Below are 26,215 nucleotides of genomic sequence, written 5' to 3'. Positions count from 1 at the left end.
TCATATTAGAATTGTCATCTTATTCTGCAAGAAAGAAAATTTTAATAAAGATCCAAAGCATTCTACGAAAAACCAATATGAACAATTTGACCATAAACTCAACAAAAATATAATTCAATGCAGCACTATTCCTCTTTTATGTTTAAAATTTTCTTGCACTCCTTTGATTTAAGGATGTTATTTCCAAACTATGTATCAAAGACTTTTCCCCTATTTTCCTCTTTTGAACCAATCTATTGTACAAAAATTTTGCCTCCGCTAAAAATGCCCCAAACTCCTGATATTTTCTTTCTACAACAAGCTTTTTACCATCTGCACATTTCTCATCCTTTTACCAGTTTCTAACAAACACTTTCTATCTATCTTCCTTTTATTCACATCCAACATTCAAAATGTACTTCTATCAAGATGTTTTAAACCCTATCATTATGAAGAAGAGAAAATGAACACTTATTTAAAAGGTTATGTACATGGAAGTGGACGGCAGATAGAGGAGGGAAAGGCCAAAGTTCAGGTGGAGAGATAAATTATTGAATGATATGAAGGAAAAAAGTCGAAGAGAACAAGATGTACAAAGACAGAGGAGGATAGAGAAGTCTGACTAGAAACAGCAACCACATATACAAATGGGGAAAGCTAAAGGCAAAGATGATGAATTTAGAGATATCTGAACGTTGTAATTCTTACCAGTTATAGGGAAATCGACGTATCTCTTGGTCTTTCCATCGTAGTACTCTGTACCCTTCACTACTACCAAGTGCGCTGGGAAATTGACACCCCAAGCAAGTGTTGCGGTAGTAATGAGTATCTGGAATAAAATAAAAAATTCAACAACACAAAAAATCCGTTTCTAATAGAATTATATTGGACAAAAGATTAAACTGAAAATAAACATTACTTTTACCAAAGCTAAATATATCTATTTCTATGACCTTCCCTGATGTTCATGATGTTTTAGTAATTAGGCTAAGATATTAAGACTTTTTTTTTAACAATTAGCCTAAATAATGTATTTTGAATAATTGAGCTGGTAATCTATATAGTAATTAGCATGAAAATGAAATAATTCAAGTAATTAGGGTCATAAAGTATTTTTAATAATTAGCCTAATTTTTAAAAAGTAATTAAGCTCAAAAATAATCTTTTTCAGAAATTAGGTTTAATAATGATTTTTTTGGGGGGTAATTAGACTCCACAGGAAGATTATCATTTAAAAAAAAAATAAAAATTTCTCCCAGATATTCTCCTTCTAAATAGACCAATAAAATATTTTTGAAATTACCTGAATTTTCTGATTGACAAATAGCTCTTCAACAATTTTACGATCCTTCTCCACCAAGCTGTCATAATGGAATCCAATTCCAAATGACATGCACAGTCGTAAGTTGTCGTCACGAATGTTGGTTAGAATCTGCTCCATCTGTGGGGGAAATATTAAAACTTTGAATACTATTCCATCTTTACAAAAAATATTAGAACTGGCTACTACTTAAATCATTAAAATAATGAAATACACTTTAAAAATGTCAATCCTGTCATCAATGAATTCAAAATCATAGTACACTTTGTATTTTGAGTTTTAAAGTAATGCTTAATCTTTTAGAAATCCCAAAGAGTACTAGGATTTTGAATATATTAATGATAAAATAGTCATTCTTAACTTTGTATTATGAGTTCTAAAATAATGATTGAACATTTAGAATCCTCAGAGTTAAAAATTACTATTTTGTCAGGAATGAATTCAGAATCCTAGTACACTTTGGGGTTTCTAAATGTTTAAGAATTACTTTAGAACTCAAAATATAGTTAAAAAATGATATTTTCATAATAAAATAAATTTTTAACTTACTTACCCGCTGGTTATATAAGAATGGCTAAAGTCCCTAGACGCCAAGCAGAAATTCAAAATCTCGCGGCTATCGCAGATATGCCAGGTGTACACTAGCGCCCTTGCAGTAGACATGCCGAACTATGCCAAACCCTTCAGATCTTCTATGCCCCATGGTTTCTAGAGGGGAGGAGGGTGGGTTTTTAACTTATATAACCAGCAGGTAAGTATGTTCAAAAATTTATTTTATTATGAAAATATCATTTTTAAACATAAAACTTACCCGCTGGTTATATAAGAATGGCTGATTGACACCCTTGGTGGTGGGTCAGAGACAGCAACATAATTGGAAATTTACTTAAGAGTTACATTAAACAACTTAAGAGGTTCGTACCTGATAAGGAAGCTGACTGCAATGATTCTCTGCCTCATTCTGTCTGCTATCCTTAGGAGATCCAGCGGTCCACCCAGGGGGCTGATGATATCTAGGAGCTGTCAAACGGTGCCATAACCTATAACATGACAGGACCTCAACTAATACCTTTGTTCCGCGCGCACTCAAGGAACAAATTGACCACCTGACCAAACAACAAATTGCGGAAGACTGATGACCAATCTCCACATACAACCATAAACTTTACAAGTTCCAAGAGAAAGAAAAGGGTACTAGGAAAAAAGGAACATAGTGGTAGATCATTCACCTACTAACGCATTCGCCGCCACGAATGGTTCCAACATGTAACAGTCCTCATAGAGAGTTTGGACATGTTTTAAATAATGGGATGCGAATACAGACTTAATTCTCTAGAAAGTTGTATCCATTATACTTCGCAGAGAACGATTTTGTTTAAAAGCCACTGAAGTCACTACCGCTCTGACTTCATGCATCTTAACCTTGAGGAGCTTCAGGTCCGCCTCATCACACTGGGCGTGAGCCTCTCTAATCAAGAGCCTTACGAAAAAGGATAAGGCGTTCTTTGACATGGGGATTGTAGGTTTTCTTACTGTACACCAAAGAGCGTCTGAGTTGCCTCTCAAACTCTTTATTCTGTTAAAATAGAACCTTAATACTCTTACAGGGCAGAGCACTTTCTCCAACTATTCTCCCACAACATCATAGAGATTAGGTATCTCAAAAGACTTAGGCCATGAACGGGAAAGATGTTCATTCTTGGCCAAAAAATCAAGCTGCAAAAAACATATAGCTTTCCCATCTCGGATACCAATGTTCCTGCTTAAGGCGTGAACTTCATTGACCCTCTTAGCAGTGGCTAAACTAACCAGCAGCAGAGTTTTCAAAGCTAGATCCTTAAAAGAGGCCAAGTGCAAAGGTTCAAATCTATCACTCATAAGATATTTAAGAACAACGTCCAAGTTCCAGGCAGGCGATTCTGGTTGTCTTTTCTTTGAGTTATCAAAAGACTTAAGAAGATCCTGCAAGTCCTTATTGTTGGAAAGGTCCAAATTTCTGTGCCTAAAGACTGTCGCCAACATATTTCTGTAACCTTTGATTGTTGAGGAAGAGAAGTTATGCTTATTTTTGAGATCTAGGAAGAAATCGACGATCTAAGTTATAGAGGTACTGGATGAAGACACCGAGTTAGCTCTACACCATTCTCTGAATAACTCCCACTTGGACTGATACACCTTGATGGTAGAAGACCTCCCTGCTCTCGCAATAGCCTTGGCTGCCTCCTTCGAAAATGCTCTAGATCTAGCGAGTTTTTTGATAGTCTGAAGGTAGTCAGATGTAGAGCTCGGAGGTTTAGGTGCTTTCTTGCCAAGTGAGGTCTGAGAAGATCTGGTCTTAAGGGAAGGCTTCTCGGGACATCTACCATCCATTCCAGTACCTCTGGAAACCAGCTTCTTGACGGCCAGAACGGAGCCACTAGTGTCATCCTGGTTCCTTTGTGTGACATGAACTTCTACATCACCTTGTACAGAATCTTGAACGGTGGGAATGCATACACCTCCATGTGTGACCAATCCATCAGGAAAGCGTCTATGTGCATGGCCTCGACATCCAGCACTGGTGAACATTACAATTCCAGTCTCTTCGTCTTTGCGGTTGCAAATAGATCTATGAGGGGACGACCCCACAGACTCTTGTAGACCTCCAGGTGTAACATCCATTCTGTGGGGAGAACCTGATCTCTCCTGCTGAGTCTGTCCACACTCACATTCTTGATCCCCTGAATATAATGAGTCAATAATGTCACTTTCCTCTCCTCCACCCATACGAGAAGAGGCCTTGCTATCTCATAAAGAGACCACGGGTGGGTCCCGCCTTGCTTCGTTACATAGGCTAGAGCTGTGGTACTGTCCATATTGATCTGTACCACCTTGCCCAGGATCCGTTCCTCAAAGCCTTTGAGGGCCAAATGTACTGCCAAAAGCTCCTTTTGATTTATATGGAGAGTTTTTTGCTCTATCGTCCACAGACCTGAGATCTCTTTCTTCCCTAATGTCGCTCCCCACCCCGAGTTTGAGGCGTCGGAAAACAACACGAGGTCTGGGCTCTTTTGATCCAACGACAGGCCCTCCTGTAGTTGGTGCTCATTGTTCCACCACTGAAGGTGGGATCCGTAATGTTGGGCGTTTGTCAGTGCGTATGGGCCAGGTAGTGAGAAAAGTGAAGAAGAGCGGAATGAGTTCTGGAATGAACTAACTAGGTGTGTAGAAGAACTGGGTAGAAGGAATTATGTAGTTGTCATGGGTGACTTAAATGCTAGAGTGGGCGCTGGAGAGGTAGAAGGTGTCATTGGGAACTATGGCGTACCAGGTGAAAATGAGAGTGGTGAGAGACTGGTAGATATGTGTGTTGAGCAAGGGATGGTGATAAGTAATAGCTTTTTCATAAAGAAAGATAAAAATAAGTATACATGGGTAAGAGTGGCAAATGGAAGAATAGTAGAAAGGGCATTAATGGATTATGTGTTGATAACTAAAAGAAAGTTTGGAAGATTGAAAGAAGTGCACATGTTTAGGGGCATGGCTAACGGTATGTCTGATCATTTTTGGGGGGAAAGAAAATTAGTTGTAGCAAAAGAGTGGGGGAATAGAGTAGGTGGATGTAAAAGACACTAGTGAGGGTTGAAGAGCAAATAAAACCGGGGGTAAAAAGTAAATATCAGGAAAGGTTGAAAATGATATATGACGAAGTGAAAGTAAGAGAAACTGGCAATTTAGAGGAGGAGTGGAAGTTAGTAAAAGAAAATTTTATTGGGATTGCAAGTGATGTGTGTGGAAAGAAGGTTGTTGGAGGCAGCATGAGGAAGAGCAGTGAATGGTGGAATGAAGGAGTGAAGGTAAAAGTGGAAGAGAAAAAGAGGGCTTTTGAAGAATGGCTGCAGAGTAATAGTATAGAGAAGTATGAAAAATATAGAGAGAAAAATGTGGAAGTAAAGCGCAAGGTACGTGAGGCAAAGAGGGCAACTGACCTGAGGTGGAGTCAGGGATTGGGTCATTTACATGAAGAGAATAAGAAGTAGTTTTGGAAAGACGTGAAGAGAGTAAGGAAAGCTGGCTCAAGAATTGAAGAGACAGTGAAAGATGGAAATGGAAGGTTGTTAAAAGGAGAGGAGGCAAGGAAAAGATGGGCAGAATATTTTGAAAGTTTACTGAATGTTGAGGATAATAGGGAGGCAGATATAATTGCTGTTGCAGGTGTTGAGGTGCCAGTGATGGGAGATGAGAATGAGAGAGATTACAATAGATGAAGTGAGGAGAGCACTAGATGAAACGAGAGTAGGAAAAGCATCTGGTATGGATGGTGTGAGAGCTGAGATGTTGAAGGAAGGGGGTGTGACTGTACTTGAATGGTTGGTTATATTGTTTAATATGTGTTTTGTGTTGTCAATGGTACCAGTAGATTGGGTTTGTGCATGTATTGTACCACTATATAAGGGTAAGGGAGATGTGCATGAGTGTTGTAATTCAAGAGGTATTAGTTTGTTAAGCATAGTTGGAAAAGTGTATGGTAGAGTAACGATTAATAGGATCAAGGATAAAACAGAGAATGCAATCTTAGAAATACAGGGTGGTTTTAAAAGAGGTAGGGGTTGTATGAATCAGATTTTTACAGTTAGGCAGATATGCGAGAAATGTTTAGCAAAAGGTAAGGAGGTGTATGTTGCGTTTATGGATCTGGAGAAAGTGTATGATAGAGTTGATAGGGAAGCAATGTGGAATGTGATGAGGTTATATGGAGTTGGTGGAAGGTTGTTGCAAGCAGTGAAAATTTTCTACAAAGGTAGTAAAGCAAGTGTTAGGATAGGAAATGAAGTGAGTGATTGGTTTCTGGTGAGAGTGGGGCTGAGACAGGGATGTGTGATGTCGCCGTGGTTGTTTAACTTGTATGTTGATGGAGTGGTGAGAGAGGTGAATGCTCGAGTGCTTGGACGAGGATTAAAACTGGTAGACGAGAATGACCACGAATGGGAGGTAAATCAGTTGTTGTTTGCGGATGATACTGTACTGGTTGCAGACACAGAAGAGAAGCTTGGCCGTTTAGTGACAGAATTTGGAAGTGTGTGAGAGAATGAAGTTGAGAGTTAATGTGGGTAAGAGTAAGGTTATGAGATGTACGAGAGGGGAAGGTGGTGCAAGGTTGAATGTCATGTTGAATGGAGAGTTACTTGAGGAGGTGGATCAGTTTAAGTACTTGGGGTCAGTTGTTGCAGCAAATGGTGGAGTGGAAGCAGATGTACGTCAGAGAGTGAACGAAGGTTGCAAAGTGTTGGGGGCAGTTGAGGGAGTAGTAAAAAATAGTGGGTTGGGCATGAATGTAAAGAGAGTTCTATATGAGAAAGTGATTGTACCAACTGTGATGTATGGATCGGAGTTGTGGGGAATGAAAGTGATGGAGACAGAAATTGAATGTGTTTGAGATGAAGTGTCTAAGGAGTATGGCTGGTGTATCTCGAGTAGATAGGGTTAGGAACGAAGTGGTGAGAGTGAGAACAAGTGTAAGAAATGAGTTAAAAAATGAGTTAGCAGCTAGAGTGGATATGAATGTGTTGAGGTGGGTTGGCCATGTTGAGAGAATGGAAAATGGCTGTCTGCTAAAGAAGGTGATGAATGCAAGAGTTGATGGGAGAAGTACAAGAGGAAGGCTAAGGTTTGGGTGGATGGATGAAGTGAAGGAAGCTCTGGGTGATAGGAGGATAGATGTGAGAGGTGTAAGAGAGCGTGCTAGAAATAGGAATGAATGGCGAGCGATTGTGACGCAGTTCCGGTAGGCCCTGCTGCTGCCTCCGATGCCTTAAATGACCACGGAGGTAGCAGCAGTAGGGGATTCAGCATTATGAAGCTTCATCTGTGGTGGATAATGTGGGAGGGTGAGCTGTGGCACCCTAGCAGTACCAGCTGAACTCGGTTGAGTCCCTTGTTAGGCTGGGGGGAACGTAGAGAGTAGAGGTTCCCTTTTTGTTTTTGTTTCATTTGTTGATGTCGGCTACCCCCCGAAATTGGGGGAAGTGCCTTGGTATATGTATGTATGTATGTAATGGGAATGCTTTCCCTGTCGAGACTGTCCCCTTTCTTCCAGTGCCAATTGAAATGAAATTGAAGGGGACGTAAATGCAGCCTCCCCAGAGACACAAACTTTTCCAATGACGAGAGTGTCCCCAGAAGGCTCATCCATTCCGTCACTAAACTGACGTCTTTTTTTATAAAGGCCTGAAGTTTTAGGAGAGCTGTTTGAATCCTTACAGGCGACGGAAAAGCCTGAAAAATCTGACTCTGAATCTCCATCCCCAAATAAAGAATCTTCTGGGATGGAGTCAGCTGTGATTTCTTTGAACTCACTAGGAGTCCTAACTCCTTCGTCAATTTCAATGTCATTTGCAGGTCCTTCAAACAGCAATCGGCTGAGGTGGTTCTTATAAGTCAATCGTCCAGGTACAGGGAGGGCCTAATTCCCCTTGAATGCAGCATGCTTGCCACATTCAGCATGACTTTCGTGAAGACCAGAGGAGCTGTGCTGAGACCGAAACATAAGGCTCTGAACTGGAAGACCTTGTTTCCGTACATAAACCTCAGATAACGCCTGCAGCTGGGGTGTATCGGAATATGAAAGTAAGCATCTTGGAGACCTAATGAAACCATCCAATCACCATTCCTTACTGCTACCAAAACCGTATTCTGTGTTTCCATGGTAAACGAGTTTTGGACGTAGCCGTTGAGAACACTTAGGTCCAGAACTGGTCTTCATCCTCCTGAACTCTTGGGTACTAAGAATAGCCGGTTGTAAAACCCTGGCGATGTTAAATCCTGTTCCCTCTCTATCGCTCGCTTCTCCAGTAACAGAGACATTTGAAGCTGCATGCCAGCCTCTTTGGCCCCTCCCTGTATCTGGGCGAAAGATCCACAGGATCTTTGACTAGTGGAGGATTTGATAAAAATGGAATCTTGTATCCCTCCTTCAACACTAGGATGGACCAAGGATCCGCTCCATTCCTCTCCCAGGCCTTCCAGAAGTAATTCAGCCAAGCCCCTAATGCTGTCTGTAGGATAGGGCAGTCAAGACTCTACCTCGGCCGGGCTTAGTTCCTCTCTTCTTAGGTTTCTTCCCGTTGGACCCGAAGTTACCTCTTCCGGTAGATTTACCATGAAAGGGCTGGGAGGATCGTACCCCTGAAGTGCCTTTTTTTGGTTTATGGGAAGAAAACGAAGAAGGCAGAACTTGCCTGGCCGTATTAGCCACTAGGTCATGAGTAGCCTTTTGGGTTAATGCAGCGGCAGCTTCCCCTACCAACTCTTGTGGGAATAGAGTAGAAGACAACGGAGCAAATACCAACTCCGACCTCTGGTAAGGGGGAACTCCCACAGAGAGGAAGGAACACATTGTGGCCCTCTTCTTTATTACTCCAGCTGTGAAAAGAGCAGCCAACTTGTTTGAGCCATCCCTGACTGCCTTGTCCATACAGGACATCAAATGAATGAGGTTGCTAGCATCCGCGCCTTTCATCTCTGAGACCTTTCTTCCTAGGGCTCCCAAAGACCAGTCTAAAAAGTTAAAAACTTCAAACGCCCTGAACATGCCTTTTAACAGATGATCGAATTCTGTCATAGACCACCACACTTTAGTTTTCCTCAAGGCCAGTCGACGAGAGGAATCTACAAGGCTCGAAATATTTCCCTGAGCAGAGGCAGGAACTCCCAAGCCCAAAACTTCCCCTGTCTCATACCAAACGCTGGACTTGGATGCCAATCTTGCTGGTGGAAAAGCGAAGCTCGTTTTGCCAGGAGTCTTCTTCGACTCCATCCATGTTCCCATCAATTTCAAAGCCCTTTTAGAAGAGTGCGAGAGCACCATCTTCGTAAACAAAGGCACTTTTGTTACCTTCCCCAAGGTAAATTCCGATGGTGGAAAACGTGGTGCAACAGGAGTAAAGTGGTCTGGAAAGAGTTCCGTGAAAACCAGCATAAATTTTTTGAGGTCCACCGAATGTTGAGGTGGTTTTTCCTCTTCTCCTTCAAGAATATCTTCCAGCGGTTCGTCCGGACAAAACACCTCATCTGGATCTTCTTCTGACAATTCAGCCGTTGCAGCCTTGCCTTGTTCGGACAAGCAACGTACCTGAACCGAAGCGTCAGTGCTGAAATGGGTGCGTTTGCGATGTTCAACGTCTCCCTCTATCTGGCGATCACTAGCTTTACGCTTATAATCACGTTCAGTTTGGGAAACGGCATCTCACTGATGTGGAGCGGTCAAGGTCGACTGATGTGCACCGTTAAGAGTGGACCGACGCGCGGCGTCATGGGTTAACTGACATGAGCCGTCCTGATGACGCGTGGCGTCTGGCTGACGCTGACGCGTGGCGTCTGGCTGACGCTGACGCGTGGCGTCTGGCTGACGCTGACGCGTGGCGTCTGGCTGACGCTGATGCGTGGCGTCTGGCTGACCCTGATGCGTGGCGTCTGGCTGACGCTGATGCGTGGTGTCTGGCTGACGCTCTGTGCTGTCATGAGTTAACTGACGTGAGCCGTCGCAGTGACGCGTAGCGTCTGCCTGCCGCTGACGCTGAAGCTCCGCAGCATCATGAGTAGACTGCCGTGAGCCGTTGCGTTGGCGCGCTGCGTCTACCTGCCGCCGCTGCCGCTCCGCATAGCGTTCGTTACCGTCCTGCCGCTCAGCGGTTCGTTCTATTGTTTGGCGAACGTCAACACTTTTGGAAGAGAGACGTTCGGAGGTTTTAGAGATTGTTTATTGCTGTGTAGCAGTCCCCTGACGTGACACATCCATCTCACCCTGCCGTTGAACACTGCGATTGGGAGATCGCCTGTGCGATAACGCGTCAGCACCAGACAACAGGCCGCCTGTGCGACAACGGGTCCGAAACGGAAGACTGGTGCCCAACCGCACTGCCAACCGCAAGTTGATAAGATCGCATCAGCGACGAGAGCTGCTGTTTCATACCCAATAACAACGACCATTTGGGATCGCTGCTATACGACACATTTGAATCTTTTTCTAATGGAAAATCGCCTTCTTCCTTGCTTCCATAACGCTTCCCACTTTCGGGAGACAAACACCAGTCTGACGGAAGTGGTGGTGCATGAACCGTCACACCAGAAACAGGCATCAGCTCCGAATCCTACTGTACTACCCTTTTATCCACATCAGAACCCTTGTCAGAGCGTTTCGCAGGCGAGCAACCCTCAGGGGACTGAAAACGCTGCGGCGTATCCCAGGGACTACAGCCCGGTTGTTGTGGAGGCGATTCGTGCTGCTGAACGACCATTGAGTTTTCCTTTTAAGCGGGCTAGAGGCGTGACGCCAGACATCACCAAGCAAACCTTCATCCGAGGAAGGCGATAACGCACTAACCTCATCTTTCCTATGATGAGGATGAGCGACCTGTGCTACGACAGCAGGAATGCTCGAGGGGACGTCTGCACGATTGATGACGCCTCTCGTTCCCTTTCGCCGTTCGACATTACTTCTCCCATGGGTTCGGGAGCTTGAAAGAGGTCGTAGGCTAGGTGAACGACAGGATCGCGCAGACCCACCCTCCACAACAATAAACACATTAGAAACACTTTTCACAATCCGTTGGTCGCCTGTGCGACAACTTTTAAGCACATTAATTTCGGACAAGATCTGGTTTTTGTCCGCAGCTAACAATTCGACTCTTTCACCGAGAGCCTGAATCGCTGTTAACATATCCTTCATCGAAGGTTCCTTAGGTTCCTGATCTACCACTACGGGGGAAGGAATAGGATCAATGGCATTAAGCACAGACAAATCAACAGAACGAGATGAACTGCGCCTAACCCTGTCTCTCTCTAATCTTTGAATGTAACGTTCATAAGTTACCCACTCGCTATCGGTTAACGAAAAGCATTCATCACACCGATCCTCAAAAGAACAAGATTTACCCCTATATTTAACACAAATACTATGAAGGTCCACAGAAGCCTTAGGAAGTCGAGTACAACAACCTTTAACACACTTCCGATACACAGGGGAGGGGTCGGCCATATTGAATTGTTAAGAAAGAAACCAATAACATACGCAAAGGTTAAATTAAATAAATAAACCCAAAACAAAAAATATCTCAAGAAAAAATGAAAGAGAAATCAATTATGCGAAAGCCCAAATTCAAAAGACAAAGTACATCACCAAATAAACCGTCCAAAACAAAGTAAGTTTCGAGAGAATTTCCCATTGTTCCAGCCAGCAATGGCGGCAGAGAAGATCTGGAGGGTTTGGTATAGTTCGGCCTGTCTACCGCGAGGGCGCTAGTGTACACCTGGCATATCTGCGATAGCCACGAGATTTTGAATTTCTGCCGGGCGTCTAGGGACTTTAGCCATTCTTATATAACCAGCGGGTAAGTTTTATGTTTAAAATTACTATTTCATCATCAATGAATTCAGAAACCTAGAGCACTTTGGGGAGTTTCTAAAAGTTCAATCATAACTTTAGAACTCACAATAAAAGTTAAATATTACCATCTATATGTGAGCACTACTAAAATCTTTATAATAATGAAATGGAAGTCGAAAATTACTATCTTCATCGACAATTTCATTATTCTAATACACTTTGGGGTTTCTAAAAGTTTAATCATATGGGGTATAAATTTTCATTTTAGTGAAAATAAATTTATAAAATCCCTCTTATGCATTTACATGTAATTGTGATTTAATTAAAGCCTAAAAATGCATTAAAAAATTATCATGATTACAGTATTCATCTTCATGAAAGAAAAAGAAAACGAATAGTTTACTCAAGGGCACATAGGTACGTCCGTACCCGATGTTGCTGAAAACTTAAGCAAAGAGACTTTGACGAGGTGCCTCACACTGAGGGACCTGGGGGAACCCAAACAAAAAATGAGGCAATAAGGTAAGGTAAGGCAGGTAAGGGGGCAAGGCTCCTCGCCCGTACTCCCACCTGTGGTTAACTATTCTATAGCTTGAAATACTAACCTCATGATCAGGCATCCTTAACCATTGCTTGGGGTTTTCCTCCACTACCACAAATCTCATCAGGTCAATGGCCGTCAATCGTGTTTGCCGTCGAGATGACACGAATACTAGGACAGGCTTGTCTGGTGAATGCTGTTTGATAGCTGAAAAATGTAAACAAATATTCCTAACTAAAATTCTGTATTTTCACCTTCAATGGCATTTTAACTTTTAGATATAGCATTGAGTCTATTAAATATCTATAATTGAAATTCTGCATTTTTACCTTTAATGGAATTTTCACTATTTGATATAGCATTAAATTTATCATATATTCATAATTAAAATTCTATATTTTCACTTTTTATTTCTATTTCTAATGTTATGAGGTCATGAAGCTGGCACTTCAGTAAATAGCTTATGATTGAAAAAATGGATTTTGAGCGAAGCGAAAAATCTATTTTTGGGTGAGATGGCCATGACGTCCTGATGGAAGGTTCCTTCAGTAGCTTCCTGAGGGTATATATGACTACAGTAGATATTCCCAGAGAATTAAACTAAAGGTTTCACAGAATTCTAACTTCTGGTGCGAGTACCCAAAAGGTTTCCCTTTAGGATATCGTAAATCAACAGGGAACGTATGCTTGACACGCCACATGGCTATCTGCACCCCACATAGCGTTTACGCTTCAAGGGGGAAGGTGGGAAGTTATAGGAGGAGCCGTTGCAAAGTTATCCTCCTGCGTTACTGTTACGGTACCTCGCGACGTAAACAAACGTCGGTCATAGATGTCCGCCATCTTGACTGACGTCACGTCCGCCCGCTTCATTCCTTTTTAGCGTTTCTGTCAACCTCCACGATGCAATATGAAAGGGAGGGGCCTGACAGGCCAGAATAGAAACAATAGGGCGGGTCAATCAGGACGTCATGGCCATCTCACCCAAAAATAGATTTTTCGCTTCGCTCAAAATCCGTTTTTTGGGCTCAAGCCATGACGTCCTGATGGAAGTGTACCAGAGAATTAGTGTATCGTGGATTTTTTCCCCCTATTTCAATAGTGCCTTCTACTTCAAATAATATTCCTTTGGTCTGATGACCTTAGAGACCGTGACTTCTCCGTTACATGTCACTACCCGTGGCATAAACTATGACATGGCTTCCTGGCCCCCTGGCAGGGAAGTCCTGTTTGGATGTGAGAAACATCTCGAAGTACCCTGATGAAGATAAACTCACCTGGAAGTGAGGATTGTGTCGGTCTCGTGGACAGATCAGGAAAGTTAAATATTTGTGTAGGAACAATTATTTCACTTTTTATGGTGAGCATAATTCAGACAGTTGCAAAATTATACATAGATATAATAAAGAATAGTTAGGGGCATTAAAACTCTGTAACAGTAGTTTATTTCATATTGAAGGGCAAAATAAGATGCATATGGTAAATTTTCTATCTTATTCAAGAAAAATTTGCAATGAAATAAATCAGGTAAATAATTTTACAGCAAAATTATTGATTAACAAACATAGACTAAGGACTGTAAAAGACGATGATGTGGAATCTGAAAGGAAAACACTTTGCCATTGCACACACGAGTTCCAGGGGAACTAAAGTCTTTGAGAATCACAATACACTTCATGTCTAATAAACTTGTGACACTAAGTGTCACCTGAAATCACTATGTATCGCACTAGGGTCAACACAGGTACCCGTTGAGTTAGAGTCCCGAAATAACCCGCTGTTCTACGCAGCACTAAGCAGCAGGTTTCAAAACACTACCTGCTGCTACCACAAATCTTTTCACTTCGTGCACCTGCTTCGCATAGTGTTTAAAGAACACTCTAGTGGATTTCCAGCTTGTGAAAGATCGGAGGCTTTCGAAATCCATACCTTGGAAAAAATTTAGGGAAGAGACAACTTTCCTAGGATCATGACCTGCGGGTGTACTGTCGGGATCCGCTCTGCATATAAAGTAGGTGATCTTCGCCCTTGGTTGTTTAAGTGACAAGTCACTGCCCGATCTTTCTCTTTTAAAGAGCTGTCCTCCGCCAAAGTCTGAAGTTCTTCGAAGATAGACCTTAAGACTCTCTACTGGGCTCAGAGAGACATCTTCCTTCAGAGGGCAGATTCTCCAAGGTCCCCATCTCTTGGTGAGGAGTTCGTTTTTAGCGAAAAACGTAGGGTCAGGGAAGAGGGTAAGTTCCCCTGTATCAGCGAACTGTATCTGACCCTCTTCTCTCGATAATGCCACTATTTCACTGACTCGGGCTCCCGAGGCGAGAGCAAAAAGTAAAATCACTTTTTGAGTCAAGTCTTTCAGAGGGCAAGATTCGTTGTCCAGGCTAGAGGCAAAATGGAGCACCTTATCCAGAGACCAGGAGATGGGTCTCGGTGGGGGCGCAGGACGGAGTCTAGAGCATGCCTTCGGAGGTTTGTTAAAGATTTCGTTGGACAGATCTATCTGGAAGGCGTACAGTAGTGGTCTAGTCAAGGCCGATTTACAAGTGGAAATCATATTGGCTGCTAAGCCTTGTCCATGAAGGTGAATGAAGGACATACAAAAATCTATGGAGATTTCCGTAGGATTTCTTGCCTTGACAAAGGAGACCCACTTCTTCCAGGATGACTCATATTGCCTTCTGGTAGACTTCGTTTTGTATTCCTCTAGGAAGTCTAAAACATTTCTTTGAGATACCAAACCTTTTCTACACGGCTAGGGAGAGAAACTCATGAGATGAAGGTCTCGGACTTTCTTTGATGAATCCAAGACAGTCGACTTCTGCACCTGCTGGGAGAGAACTGGGCCCTGCAGAGGGATCAGCTTGGGCTGTAGCTCCAGGACTAGGGGGAACCAGTTGCTCCGGGGCCACTTGGGAGCCACGAGGGCTGCTGTTCCCTTGAAGGTTCTCAGTTTGGAGAGGACTTCCAGCAGAAGATTGGGTGGAGGGAACAGGTAAATCTTGGACCATCTGTTCCAGTCCAGGGACATGGCGTCCACCGCTTCCTCGTATGGGGCCACGTATAGAGGAAGTTGATTGTTGTCGCTCGTCGCGAAGAGGTCGATCTGCAGTTCCAGGACTTGACGGGAGATGAAGGAGAATGATCTTGCATCTAGGGACCATTCCGACTCTGGGGCTTGTCCTCGATAGAGCGTCCGCCATCACGTTGCGGAATCCTTCTAGGTAAACTGCAGACAAGTGCCATTTCTTCCTGTCCGCTAGGCGGAAAATGGGTATCAGCACTTGGTTGAGTTGGGGTGATCGTGAGCCCTGACGGTTGAGACATCTGACCACCACAGAGCTGTCCAGAGTTAGACGGATGTGGATCGAAGGACGAGGGGATAGTTTCTTCAGAGTGAGAAGAACCACCATGGCCTCCTTGAACTTGTCGCTGGTGGAAGTGACGCCCCCCCCCCCCTCTCCTTCTAGCGAGGCATCCGTGTGGATGTTGATTGATGGAGGTGGTGGTTGAAGAGGAACTGATCTTTTCAGTTGGGAGGGGTCTCTTGAGATCTCTTCGAGCGATGGATGCATTTCGTCTCCAGACTCCCAATGCATCCTCTAGCTGTTCTCATAGCACTGGGTCTGTCACTGAAGCAAACTGTAAGGAGCCGAGTACTCGCTCCTGCTGTCGTCTTGAAATCCATTTGGATTTGAGAAGTCTCTTGACAGAACCGGCTATTTCCTTCCTTTTCCTCAGAGGGATGGAAAGACGGTGTGACTGAAGATTCCAATGGATTCCCAACCATTGAAACTTTTGAGCTGGAGACAGGCGAGACTTTCTGGTGTTGATTTTGAAACCCAGAAGTTCCAGTAACTGGGTCACCTTTCTGCAGGTACGCAAGCATCCTTCTGGCGATGTCGCCCAAACCAGCCAATCGTCTAGGTAGGCCATCACCTGGATGCCTTGAAGGCGTAGCTGGTGGACGATCGTGTCTGCGAGCTTTGTGAAGATTCTTGGAGCCATGTTGAGCCCAAAGGGCATAGCCCTGAAGGCGTACTTTCTTCTTTGAAGCCTGAATCCTAGGTAGGAGGAAGCCTGGTGATTCATTGGAATGTGTCAGTAGGCATCCGCCAGATCTATTGAGACCGAGTAAGCCTAGTGAGGCAGTAGGGCTCTTATATGTTGAAGAGTCAGCATCTTGAATTTGTTGTTCGCAATGAACTTGTTGAGAGGGGACAAGTCCAGAATGATTCTGAGTTCTTTTTTTGGGAACACAAAACAGTCTTCCCTGGAACCTGGTGGACTTCACCCTCTTGATCACCTTGTTCAAGAGATCTAGGACATATTCTTCTAGGATGGGGGTTGAAGGCTCGAAGAATTGGTGGAAGGTTGGAGGTGGTTTTATCCAACTCCACCCTAGTCCCTTCTTGACAATGCTGTGTGCCCAAGGATCAAAGGTCCAACGATCCTGGAAGAGGTGGAGTCTTCCTCCGACCGGAAGCACTTCATTGCTTCTGGTTTCCCGAAGGTTTGCCACCTCGGCCGCCTGCTCCCCTTCCTCCTCGCCCTCTGGAAGGGCGACGAGAGGAGTCTCTGCCGGAGCCTCTACCTCTGGGGCGAAAGGTAGTGGATTGTCTTTCATAGGCTGGTGTGAAAACTGGTGACTGGGACACCACCGGCTGAGAGACAACTGAAAGGTCTGCTGCGGCTGGGCCACTATTTGGGGAGTAGCAGGAGCCGGAAACTGGTGTTTGGACTGACGCTGTTGGGGTCTGGGCTTGTTGGACCTCTTCTTAGGCTGCGGACCTTCATCCTGAGAAGATTTCCTCTTTCGGGACATGCCCCACTTATTGAGAAGGTTCTGATTCTCAGAGGCAGCTTTGTCCGCAATCTCTTTCACCAGATCAGTTGGAAAGAGGTGTTTTCCCCAGATGTTGGAGGAAATCAGTTTCCGGGGTTCGTGTTTCACGGTTGCCTCCGCGAATACGAACTCTCTACAGGCTCTCCGGGCCTTGATGAAGCTGTACAAATCCTTCATCACTGTAGCAAGGTGGGACTTGGCAAGAACCATGTAGAAGCCCGGGACCCGTACATCCCCGACCATTGCCTCAAGTTGTACTTGATGCGATAGGGAGGCGGCCAGCCTCTCCTTGGTGTCTTGTTCCCGACGCAACAGGTGGTCATTAAGCTTGGGGAGGTTTTCATTAAACTGCCGTCTAGCGACGTCAGGTTCCAGCTTTCCAACCGTAAAGGTTAGTTGGATGTCCTTCCAGCTTTTATAGTCGGGGGGTAAGGCGAGGGAGAGAGGCCTACACTCCTCCAGTGTAGGGCAGGGCTTTCCTTCCTCCACTGCCTTTAAGACAACGTTTAGAGCCCTTTCCGCGAATTGAAAGATCATAGTGGGAGGAGCAAGAAAAGATGGATGCTTCTTGCTCAATGCCGGCATCTTACAGTTAGTGAAGCCTCTACTCTTGAGGCAATCAGCCAGCATAGTTTGAGCCTTGGAGTGTTCGAACACGATCACCTCCTTAGGCCCAGTCTCCTCCTTGGAGACTGGTTCGGACTTGAGCTTGATGTAACAGTCCGGATATGATTCAAAACTAGGGTAAAACTCCACCTCTTCAAGAGGGACGGCATCCAGTTTGTCGTTAATAAAGATGCGTCCAGTTGTTATTGGCATGTGCTTGGCATACCTCAAGGGGTTTGTCACTGAACAAGGAAGAAGCTCCTTGACCGAGATCTTCTTCGGCTGTTTCTTCCATCCCATGAGTTCCCTTTTAAGCTCCTCATGACCTTTGCGGAGCCTCTCGTCCAGGAGTGCCACCAGGACCTGGATGGTATCCTGGGCGGCCGGTACTGCAGGTAACGAAGCAGCAGAAGTAGAGGGAACTGGCTCCTCGACCACAGCAGAAGCCACAGAAGGTGCACGGGCGACCTCGCCCTCAGAATCAGGGAACTCCACCTGATCCTCTTCTTCTTCTTGACCCTCGGCCATGAGGGTCCTTTCGGTGTTTTCAGACACATCCGACATCCTCTCCACCTCGTCGATGTGACAACTTTGGAGAGCGGCTGCAACGTTCGGTTCGACCGTTGGTTGGATACAGGGGATCTCATCCTTGGGGATCACGGCATCAGCAGATGCCTTAGGGAAGAGTAGGGCCCTCATCTTCTCGTTAAGGAGATAAGGCCCTGTGGCGTTTTTCTGGAAACCGCGCACCCACTTGCGCAGTTTCTCCCGGGCATTATCTCGGGCCTACATGGACGGAGGGTTCTCAAACACCTCATCAAGAAGGCTTTTGCAGACGGAACAAGTCTGTGGATCCCAATACCTAAGGCTCCCCTTCTTGGTAGAACAACAAGCGTGGGTCTGGCACGCCAGATGTCCGTAGAAGTCAGGGCGACGAACACTACAGAAGGCGCTCTCACACTTCACGTACTCCTACTGTAAAAGAAAGAGACAATGAGTACTTGGAAGTCAATACAACATGACTTACAGTAATCTTAGATTAGGATTAAGTTAGCAACTTATAATACATAAGATTCCATTTGTGTATAAGCTTAGGATAGGTAAGCTAGAAAGGAGGTAGAAAAGACACATATTTGTGACTCCCACCCAGCCAATTGCCACGACCTCACACTATAATTAATTCCTTAGAACCTGTAGGGTACTAAAAGGAGGGAGAACATAAGTTCGGATGAGCCAAGCTTAGGCTTCCTCTGGGAAATTAATAACAGAGAGGGGTAAAGCTGAATTCGTTCAGTTTTATATAAAAGGGGATAAGCTAAGCCCCTTTGAAGACAAGGTCCTGGCAAGAGACTGCACAAGGATGCACAGAATATGCTGGAAAAGTTTTACCGGTCAACTATACACAATGGTCTTCATTCTAAGGTATAGATATACCAGAGGAGTACTGGCTATTATCTATAGCTGCACAACAAAGGCTGCCGGCACAGAGCCGGCAGGAGAGAGGAGTGACTGTCCACTGTAAAGCCATAATTAGTAGCGCCAGCAGCCTAACAGTGTGCCGGAGGCTTGTCTTGCGCCGGCAAAACCATACCGAAGATGAAGCCATTCCCATCAGAGAAGGGATGACACCTCCAATGATGGCAGCTCGCCGGCAGCCAGCAGGCGACTGGCAATGATAGACCGACCCTGAAATCATTCAATGAGACAGGTAGGGCACTTTAGATGCCGGTGGCAGTGGACCGACGCTAGGATAGGGAGAGAGATAGAATAGGATGGAAGAGAAGGAAGGGTAATACCCGGTACCCATTCTAGTCTGCCTCCGGAAGGAGTGTTCATATGAAAGGGAAGGGTGCGACCTTTCATCCGGCGGCAGAGAGCCGGCAGACGGCTATATTGCCTGTGGAAGCCCAAGGGAGGGCCTGAGAGCACTCAAAGCAAGGAGGTCTTCCGCCGGCAGACCGACCGCCGAAACTGTCCCATAGTTCCACTATATATGGGAAGTGTAGCAGTATGGACTACCTAACAAAAGGACCAAGCCGGACGGCGGACAGGGGTGTGATGGCAAGCCAACACAAAGGGATAGAGGGGGAGGGGAAAGGGTCCTGAGAGGGAGTGAAGGGGGGTACGTAGTACCCACCAACTCTCCCAGGGGAAGGGAGTCTGTTTAAGGCTAGCCTGTCTAGGTAGGAGAGGACACTCTCCACCCTAGAGTAGGTTAGTTCACATAGGTACAGCACTAGTGTCCTGTCCTGAACTATAAAGAAACAGAATCCCAAGGGCTGCCTAACCTAGGCTAAGAGAACCATTCTCCCAGACTATGAAAGGCAGGGGTAGGACAAGTCGCTAGTCCGCAGGGAGGAAGGGTAGTAACCCAACCAAGTGCAGACTAGGGGAAAGGGCAGAGCCCTTTCTCCTTCAACCTCCAGCAAGGACCAGAAGGAGAAAAACGTTCTCCTAAGGTGAGCTGGGGTGAACGACTGGTACTCTGAGGTTCTGACCCAAACTCATGCCATGAACAATGGCGAAGAGAAGGGAAGAACAATCCTAGCCTAACCTACCCGAATGCTATTCAGGGAAAGGAGGGCTAGGATGTAGCCTAGGCTACCGCAGAGGGAGGAGATTACCTTAGTAAGGTAACTAGGGAGGTAAGGAAGCATACAAGAGCCGTAACGCTAGGTTAGGGACAAGGGAGTCAAGGATAGGATCACTGAAACCCCTTGTATGCTTCCTAGAAGGTGAAAAAACATGTATGCAATCACTGAATCTTGTATGAATAAATGCCTAAATCTTCATTTCGTAATCTAACACTAGGAACACTTATATCATGCAGGAAGTAATCATGAACACTAGGCATGGAGCCTAGGGGTAGGCTAGCAGTCTAGCAAGGATTCGGGTAACTAAGTTTGCCGAAGAATACTGTCGGCATATAACTAATTCCTAGCAATGAAGACTAAATAACTAATGATATTTTAATTAGTTATTAGACCGGGAATGCTGTACTTGGCTAACTAAATAAAGCATGCGAGGCAGACAGCAGCGCCGCGACATGACGCCTCTGGTCAAGGCACAGCTCCGCCACAAAACATAAGATTTAAGGATGAAAAATCGTTACTTTATGGCCAGAGCTTATTTAAACAATACAAGATCACGGTGCTCAACTTTCCAGAAGAAGACGAGGCTGAAGATTGCGACATGATGCAAGAAAATAGCGAACACTGGGATAAAACACTGTACTCAGAGCGCTACAATGAAAGGAATGAAGCGGGCGGATGTGACGTCAATCAAGATGGCGAACAGCTATGGCTGCCATTTGTTTACGTCGCGAGGTACCGTAACAGTAACGCAGGAGGATAACTTTGCCACTTTCCCCCTCGAAGCGTAAACGCTATGTGGGGTGCAGATACCATGTGGCGTGTCAAGCATACGTCCCCTGTTGATATACGATATCCTAAAGGGAAACCTTATGGGTACTCGCGCCAGAAGTTAGAATTCTGTGAAACCTCTAGTTTAATTCTCTGGGAATATCTACTATAGTCATATATACCCTCAGGAAGCTACTGAAAGAACCTTCTATCAGGATGTCATGGCTTGAGCCCAAAAATAAGATTTGTGGAAATATGATTATTCATTAGTAAACTTCAAAAGCCTAAAGTGGTTAAGATTTAAAGATAACATATCAAAGTGTACAATTATTGCAGTACACAAGGTCTCACAAGATAAGGAACTACACTTTAGCGACTTGGTACCGTACACTGAATTTTGGATGAATAATATACTAAGATTCCAGTTGACAAGAATCAGTTGAGATTCAAGATGAAGAGTACCACTTCCCACAAGCATTCACTATTAGATTCACTAGTCTATTAATCTTGACCGGATGTAAATATTGATTTGTAATTTCAATATATGTGTTAATATTTCTTTTATAAAAATATGCCTAAGCTTTCTCAAAAAAAAAAAAAAAACATACCTTGGAATGTAGGTTTGTTCATGGTTGCCATTCTTGGGCAATAGCGCTTTCCTGGGAACCCTGATATATGCACATCCAAATGCACTGGACGAACAGAAGGATGGAAGTTATAAAGCCCCATCTGGTGAAAAAAAAGAATACTCCTATGACATTCAGATAAAAATATTTACATTGATGGTACATAAATAAAATACTGTACAGTACACCTTACTAAGAGTAATATTTTTTCATTTAAAACCCATTACTTTACAATGCCTGATCATACATTGACGTCATTCATCAGAACAAAAATAAGTCAGTTTCCCCAATTCTAGAACATAAGAAAAAAGTTAGACATTCATTTTTGGGCTCAGGCCATGTCGTCCTGATGGAAGTTCCTTTAGGGTAGCTTCCTTGGGTATATTTGACTACGGTGATATTCCCAGAGAATTTTACCTCAAGGTATCTAGAATTCTAACTCCTGGAGCGAATATCCCTAAATAAATCTAAATGGGATATCGCATAATATCAGAGGACGTATTCTTGACACGCCAAATAGCTTTCTTCACCCCGAACAGAGTTAACATTTCGAGGGGTCAAAGTGCAAGAAAACGAAAAGCGAGAATGAAAGGAGAGCCGTTAATAAGGAACCTCTCCTATCCCGTTTCGAGTGTGTACATAATGCCGTCGACGGCACCATCTCTATTCCTTATCACATAGCTCTACTACTCGGTGTTTCCCTTGTGATTCTCTCGTAATCTTGGATTTATTTCAACATTATGATGCTTTCTCCAGCTTCTTCCGCCTCTGGAAAGTTGAGTATTATTTTTATCATGTATAAATGTAAGCTCTTTGTGTTTCGAATTAAATCAAAAGTGATATTAATGTAAACAAAAGCTGTTGCTTACCAGAGGCGTCCTGGACGCTGTCGCTCGCTATGCATGAGACATTTAGTTAGCCAGAGCGACGTTCCCGGTATATATGCTTTAATAAATCTAGCTATTTAGCTTTATGATAGGAATTCTTTATATGATGCTGTTAGTATATTCAGTTTCGGCGATTAAGGTAACTGATCCTGGCCTACCCTAGGCTTCGTAGCCTAGGCGTTTGGCCCTAATACTTTCATGCATGATATATGGATTTCCGAGTGTTTTAAATTTATTGAAGCTATAGGCATATTTATACTTATAAGATATTGTTGAATAATTATCTTCCAAGATTGTATACGAGAGTGTTTTGGTGATTTAGGTAATCGATTCTCACCGCGCCTAGGCAAGTAGCCTATGGGGCTTTAGTATACTTTCGCACACTTCCCCGGTTGTTCTTTTCTCCCCTGGAGACTAAGCTCAATCCCTTTTCCCTCTGATTAAGCTTTAGGCTTAATCCTAGTGGTTTTAACTGAATAATATTCAGGTATAACTATACTAAGAGGTTTCTGCCCTAATCCTGTAACCAGAGTGACTGGTTTCAAGTTTGAGCAGAGCATCAGAGTAATTAGTCTGGGGTCTGTATCTTCCTGGCTTAGAGAATGAGATTCCTTTGCTAGGTTAGGTACAGACATAGGAGGCTTAGCCTCCCTAGACCACATCTGAAGGTTTCTGTATGAGATGATTCCTTCTTCTAGCAATATAGCAGACTAGTCCAGTGTTGTTGTTTTCGGATTGGAGGATAAGATTCTCCATTTCCTAGTGAATAGCAACATCAAACTTTGTTTTGGTATTGAGGAAGGTAGCAAGAATTGCTGACCTTTCTCCCTATAGATAAACCCTAGGCTAGGATGAGCTTTCTTAGCCTCTGGGGTCAATCTCAAACTAGAACAAAGTTTGCAGGACCCTCTTCCCCTTTCCCCCCTCTATCCTTAGAAATAGCCTAGCTATTACAACTCTTGGCTGTCGTTCTACATCTATACCTAGAGTAGGTTAGGATGTGGGACTTGCTCAGTCCTCTGCCGGCTGGCAATAACGTGCCGGCCGGCAGAGGCCTAACTTCTTTAGAGTGTTCCCCAGACCTCCCTTGGTCTACCATCCATGTCTGTTGGTAGAGCCCGGCAGGCAATGGATAGAAGGAAGCATGAATATTACATTCTCCCCTTCCTTATGTTCACTCTTTCTGGATGGAAGGCTAAAAGGCAGTGCCGCCTTATATCCTTACATCCTACATCCATGCTGTTTCTCTTGTTAGTGTATTGTACTCCTAGCCCGGCTCCTGGCTTAGCGGTTGGCAGTCGGACGGGTGGAAGTTCTCTGGTTCTGTTTTACTGCCGGCTGGCATAGGTATCACCTACCATTGCCGGCCGGCAATGGCAGCACACCATAAGATTTGCCGGCCGCTACGAGTAGTGGCCAGCAGCCGGGTGCTGTTGTTTTTCATTTGCCGGCCGGCACACATACATACTGAACCAGTGATCTACCGCCCAGTAGTCTGAAGGTAGTATACCTTTGAACTAGACTAAGGTGCGTGCCAGCCGGCACAAGCCGGCACAGACCGGCACATGCCGGCCGGCAGACATTATATTATATACAGTAGCCAGTATTTTTACAGTATAGTACATAGTGCACGGAGAAAACTATAGTATAGAATATATTGTAATACTAAAGTTTTTCCAACATACTTAGTGTTGCCTTGTACAGCCTTTTGTTGAGACCGTACAGGATAGAGAAAGTGAGCTCTTTCTTTACTAATTATCCAGTATATTAAAACTCTTACCATGGTGTGAGCTACACCTAATTTCCTCTGGAAAATATAATGAAGGTTATTCTAGAACAGTGGTTCTCAAACTTTTTCATGAGCGACCCTATTTGAAACATTTCATTCCTTCGCGACCCAGAGTAAAGTGAAGAGAAAGAAAACATGCAATGATATATACACTTTATTTTGGAAAAAAAATAATGTGTACAGCTTTTCATTCACAAAACTAAACTAGTGGGATTTATGGCACTGCTTTTCCTTTTCACAAAACTAAACGAACAGGATTCATGGCACTGCTTTTCGTTCCCAAAACTATATTAATAGAATCCATGGCACTGCTTTTAATTCACAAAACTAAATTAATAGAATCTATGGCACTGCTTTTAATTCACAAAACTAAATTAATAGAATCTATGGCACTGCTTTTAATTCACAAAGCTAAATTAATAGAATTCATGGCACTGTTTTTCATCCAAAAAACTAAATTAATGGGATCCATGGTGCTTCTTCTCGTTTACCAGTTTGTCAAATCATGGAATCATTGTCGTAAGGCTGCATCTCATATCATGCTCGGGGTTAAGCTTGTTCCTCGACTTATTTTTCATATGAGTCAGAGCCGAGAAACCTTGCTCGCAAAGGTATGTTGTTACAAATGGGAGCAACACTTTCACCGCCTCAACTCCTACTATAGACTTCTCTTTCTTTACCTGAATCCAGAATTCAGAAAGAGATACTTCCTTGAAGAGGTCCTTCAACAAATGTTCATTTTGAACCTCAATAAGTTGCTCTGGGAGTCCTGGAACGCTTTCTTGCCATTGTAACCCGGGCGAAGCCGGGTATCCCTGCTAGTTATTATTATTATTTAGTAAATATAGTAAGTAGTATATGAAACAAGATATTATATAATTATACAACACACACACACACACTCTACTCACACAAATGACTGCAAACGGCACAACCTCCCTCGCCTGCGGTCGGTGGAAAATAGACACCGCGCGCGAGCATACACGGGCCCACTGCCAGTCCAACATACGCGTTTGATACAGGAGTAGTTCCTGTCAGAGACACCATTACATGGGGCCCAGGAGGAGGGAGGTGGGGGGAAGATGAACATACATAACAAAAGTAATTTGTGGTTAAAGAAGAATAATTCAATTAAGCAACTGAAATACACTGAAACACTGAAAGCATGATAATGTTCCTGTGTCCCTGCGACCCATCAAAATTGATCTCGCGACCCAACTTTGGGTCGCGACCCATAGTTTGAGAACCACTGTTCTAGAATGAGACTTAACCTTAAAGTTTTAATATCTGGAAGGTTACAGCAATTGGCTGGGCAGGAAATACAAGTATGTGTCTTTCCTTCTTTCCTTTCTAGCTTAACAGTTATAGGCTATATATATATATCATTCATAAGTTATCCAGTGATATGTCTTCACTTGATACTCATGGAATTTCTTCTCTTACAGGAGGACCATCCGAAGTGCGGGAGCATGTTCTGCAATGTCCGCAGCAAGAACTTCTGTGGACATGAGTTGTGTAGGAGGCACGCAGCATGCGCAGTCTCCAAAGGTGATCTCCGGTATTGGGACCCTCAGGTATGTACCATATGTTCTAACCTGATTACCGAAGCATTTGACACCCCTAAGTCGGCGGAATCAAGGGACGCAGCTAGGGAAAAGTTACGAACCTGGCCCCTACCTTCCAAGCGAGAAGATGAGGGCCTACCTTTTCCTAAGGCATCTGCGGATGCAGTAATTCCTCAGCGTCACGCAGAAATCCCATCTATTCAGATTCATGTTGATTCTGAAGTCTCGGACGCCCTACAAGACCTCCAACTGGAGGATAGGATGTCTGAGGTGTCCGAATACACCGAAAAGGACCTTCTGGCAGAAGGCCAGGAAGAGGAGCTTACCCAGGCT

At 44.1% G+C, this 26,215-nt stretch overlaps 1 protein-coding gene across 2 annotated transcripts in view; it reads right to left on the bottom strand.

Annotated features, from left to right (window-relative positions):
* The window catches only part of LOC137640031 (activating signal cointegrator 1 complex subunit 3-like), a 410,828-nt gene that overhangs the window by 58,700 nt on the left and 325,913 nt on the right, over positions 1-26,215 (bottom strand). For both annotated transcript variants that reach the window (XM_068372399.1, XM_068372400.1), the window contains exons 31-34: positions 21,624-21,744; positions 12,269-12,411; positions 1,283-1,420; positions 688-808 (exon numbers count right to left, since the gene is read on the bottom strand). In XM_068372399.1, the coding sequence (XP_068228500.1) occupies positions 688-808; positions 1,283-1,420; positions 12,269-12,411; positions 21,624-21,744 (523 nt within the window). The remainder of the gene's footprint in view (positions 1-687; positions 809-1,282; positions 1,421-12,268; positions 12,412-21,623; positions 21,745-26,215) is intronic.

This window comes from Palaemon carinicauda, chromosome 4 (assembly GCF_036898095.1).
Source record: "Palaemon carinicauda isolate YSFRI2023 chromosome 4, ASM3689809v2, whole genome shotgun sequence".
In the NCBI taxonomy this organism is placed as follows: domain Eukaryota; kingdom Metazoa; phylum Arthropoda; class Malacostraca; order Decapoda; family Palaemonidae; genus Palaemon; species Palaemon carinicauda.
Note: the sequence above shows the minus strand (reverse complement) of the source record. Positions and strands in the feature narration are given on the sequence as shown.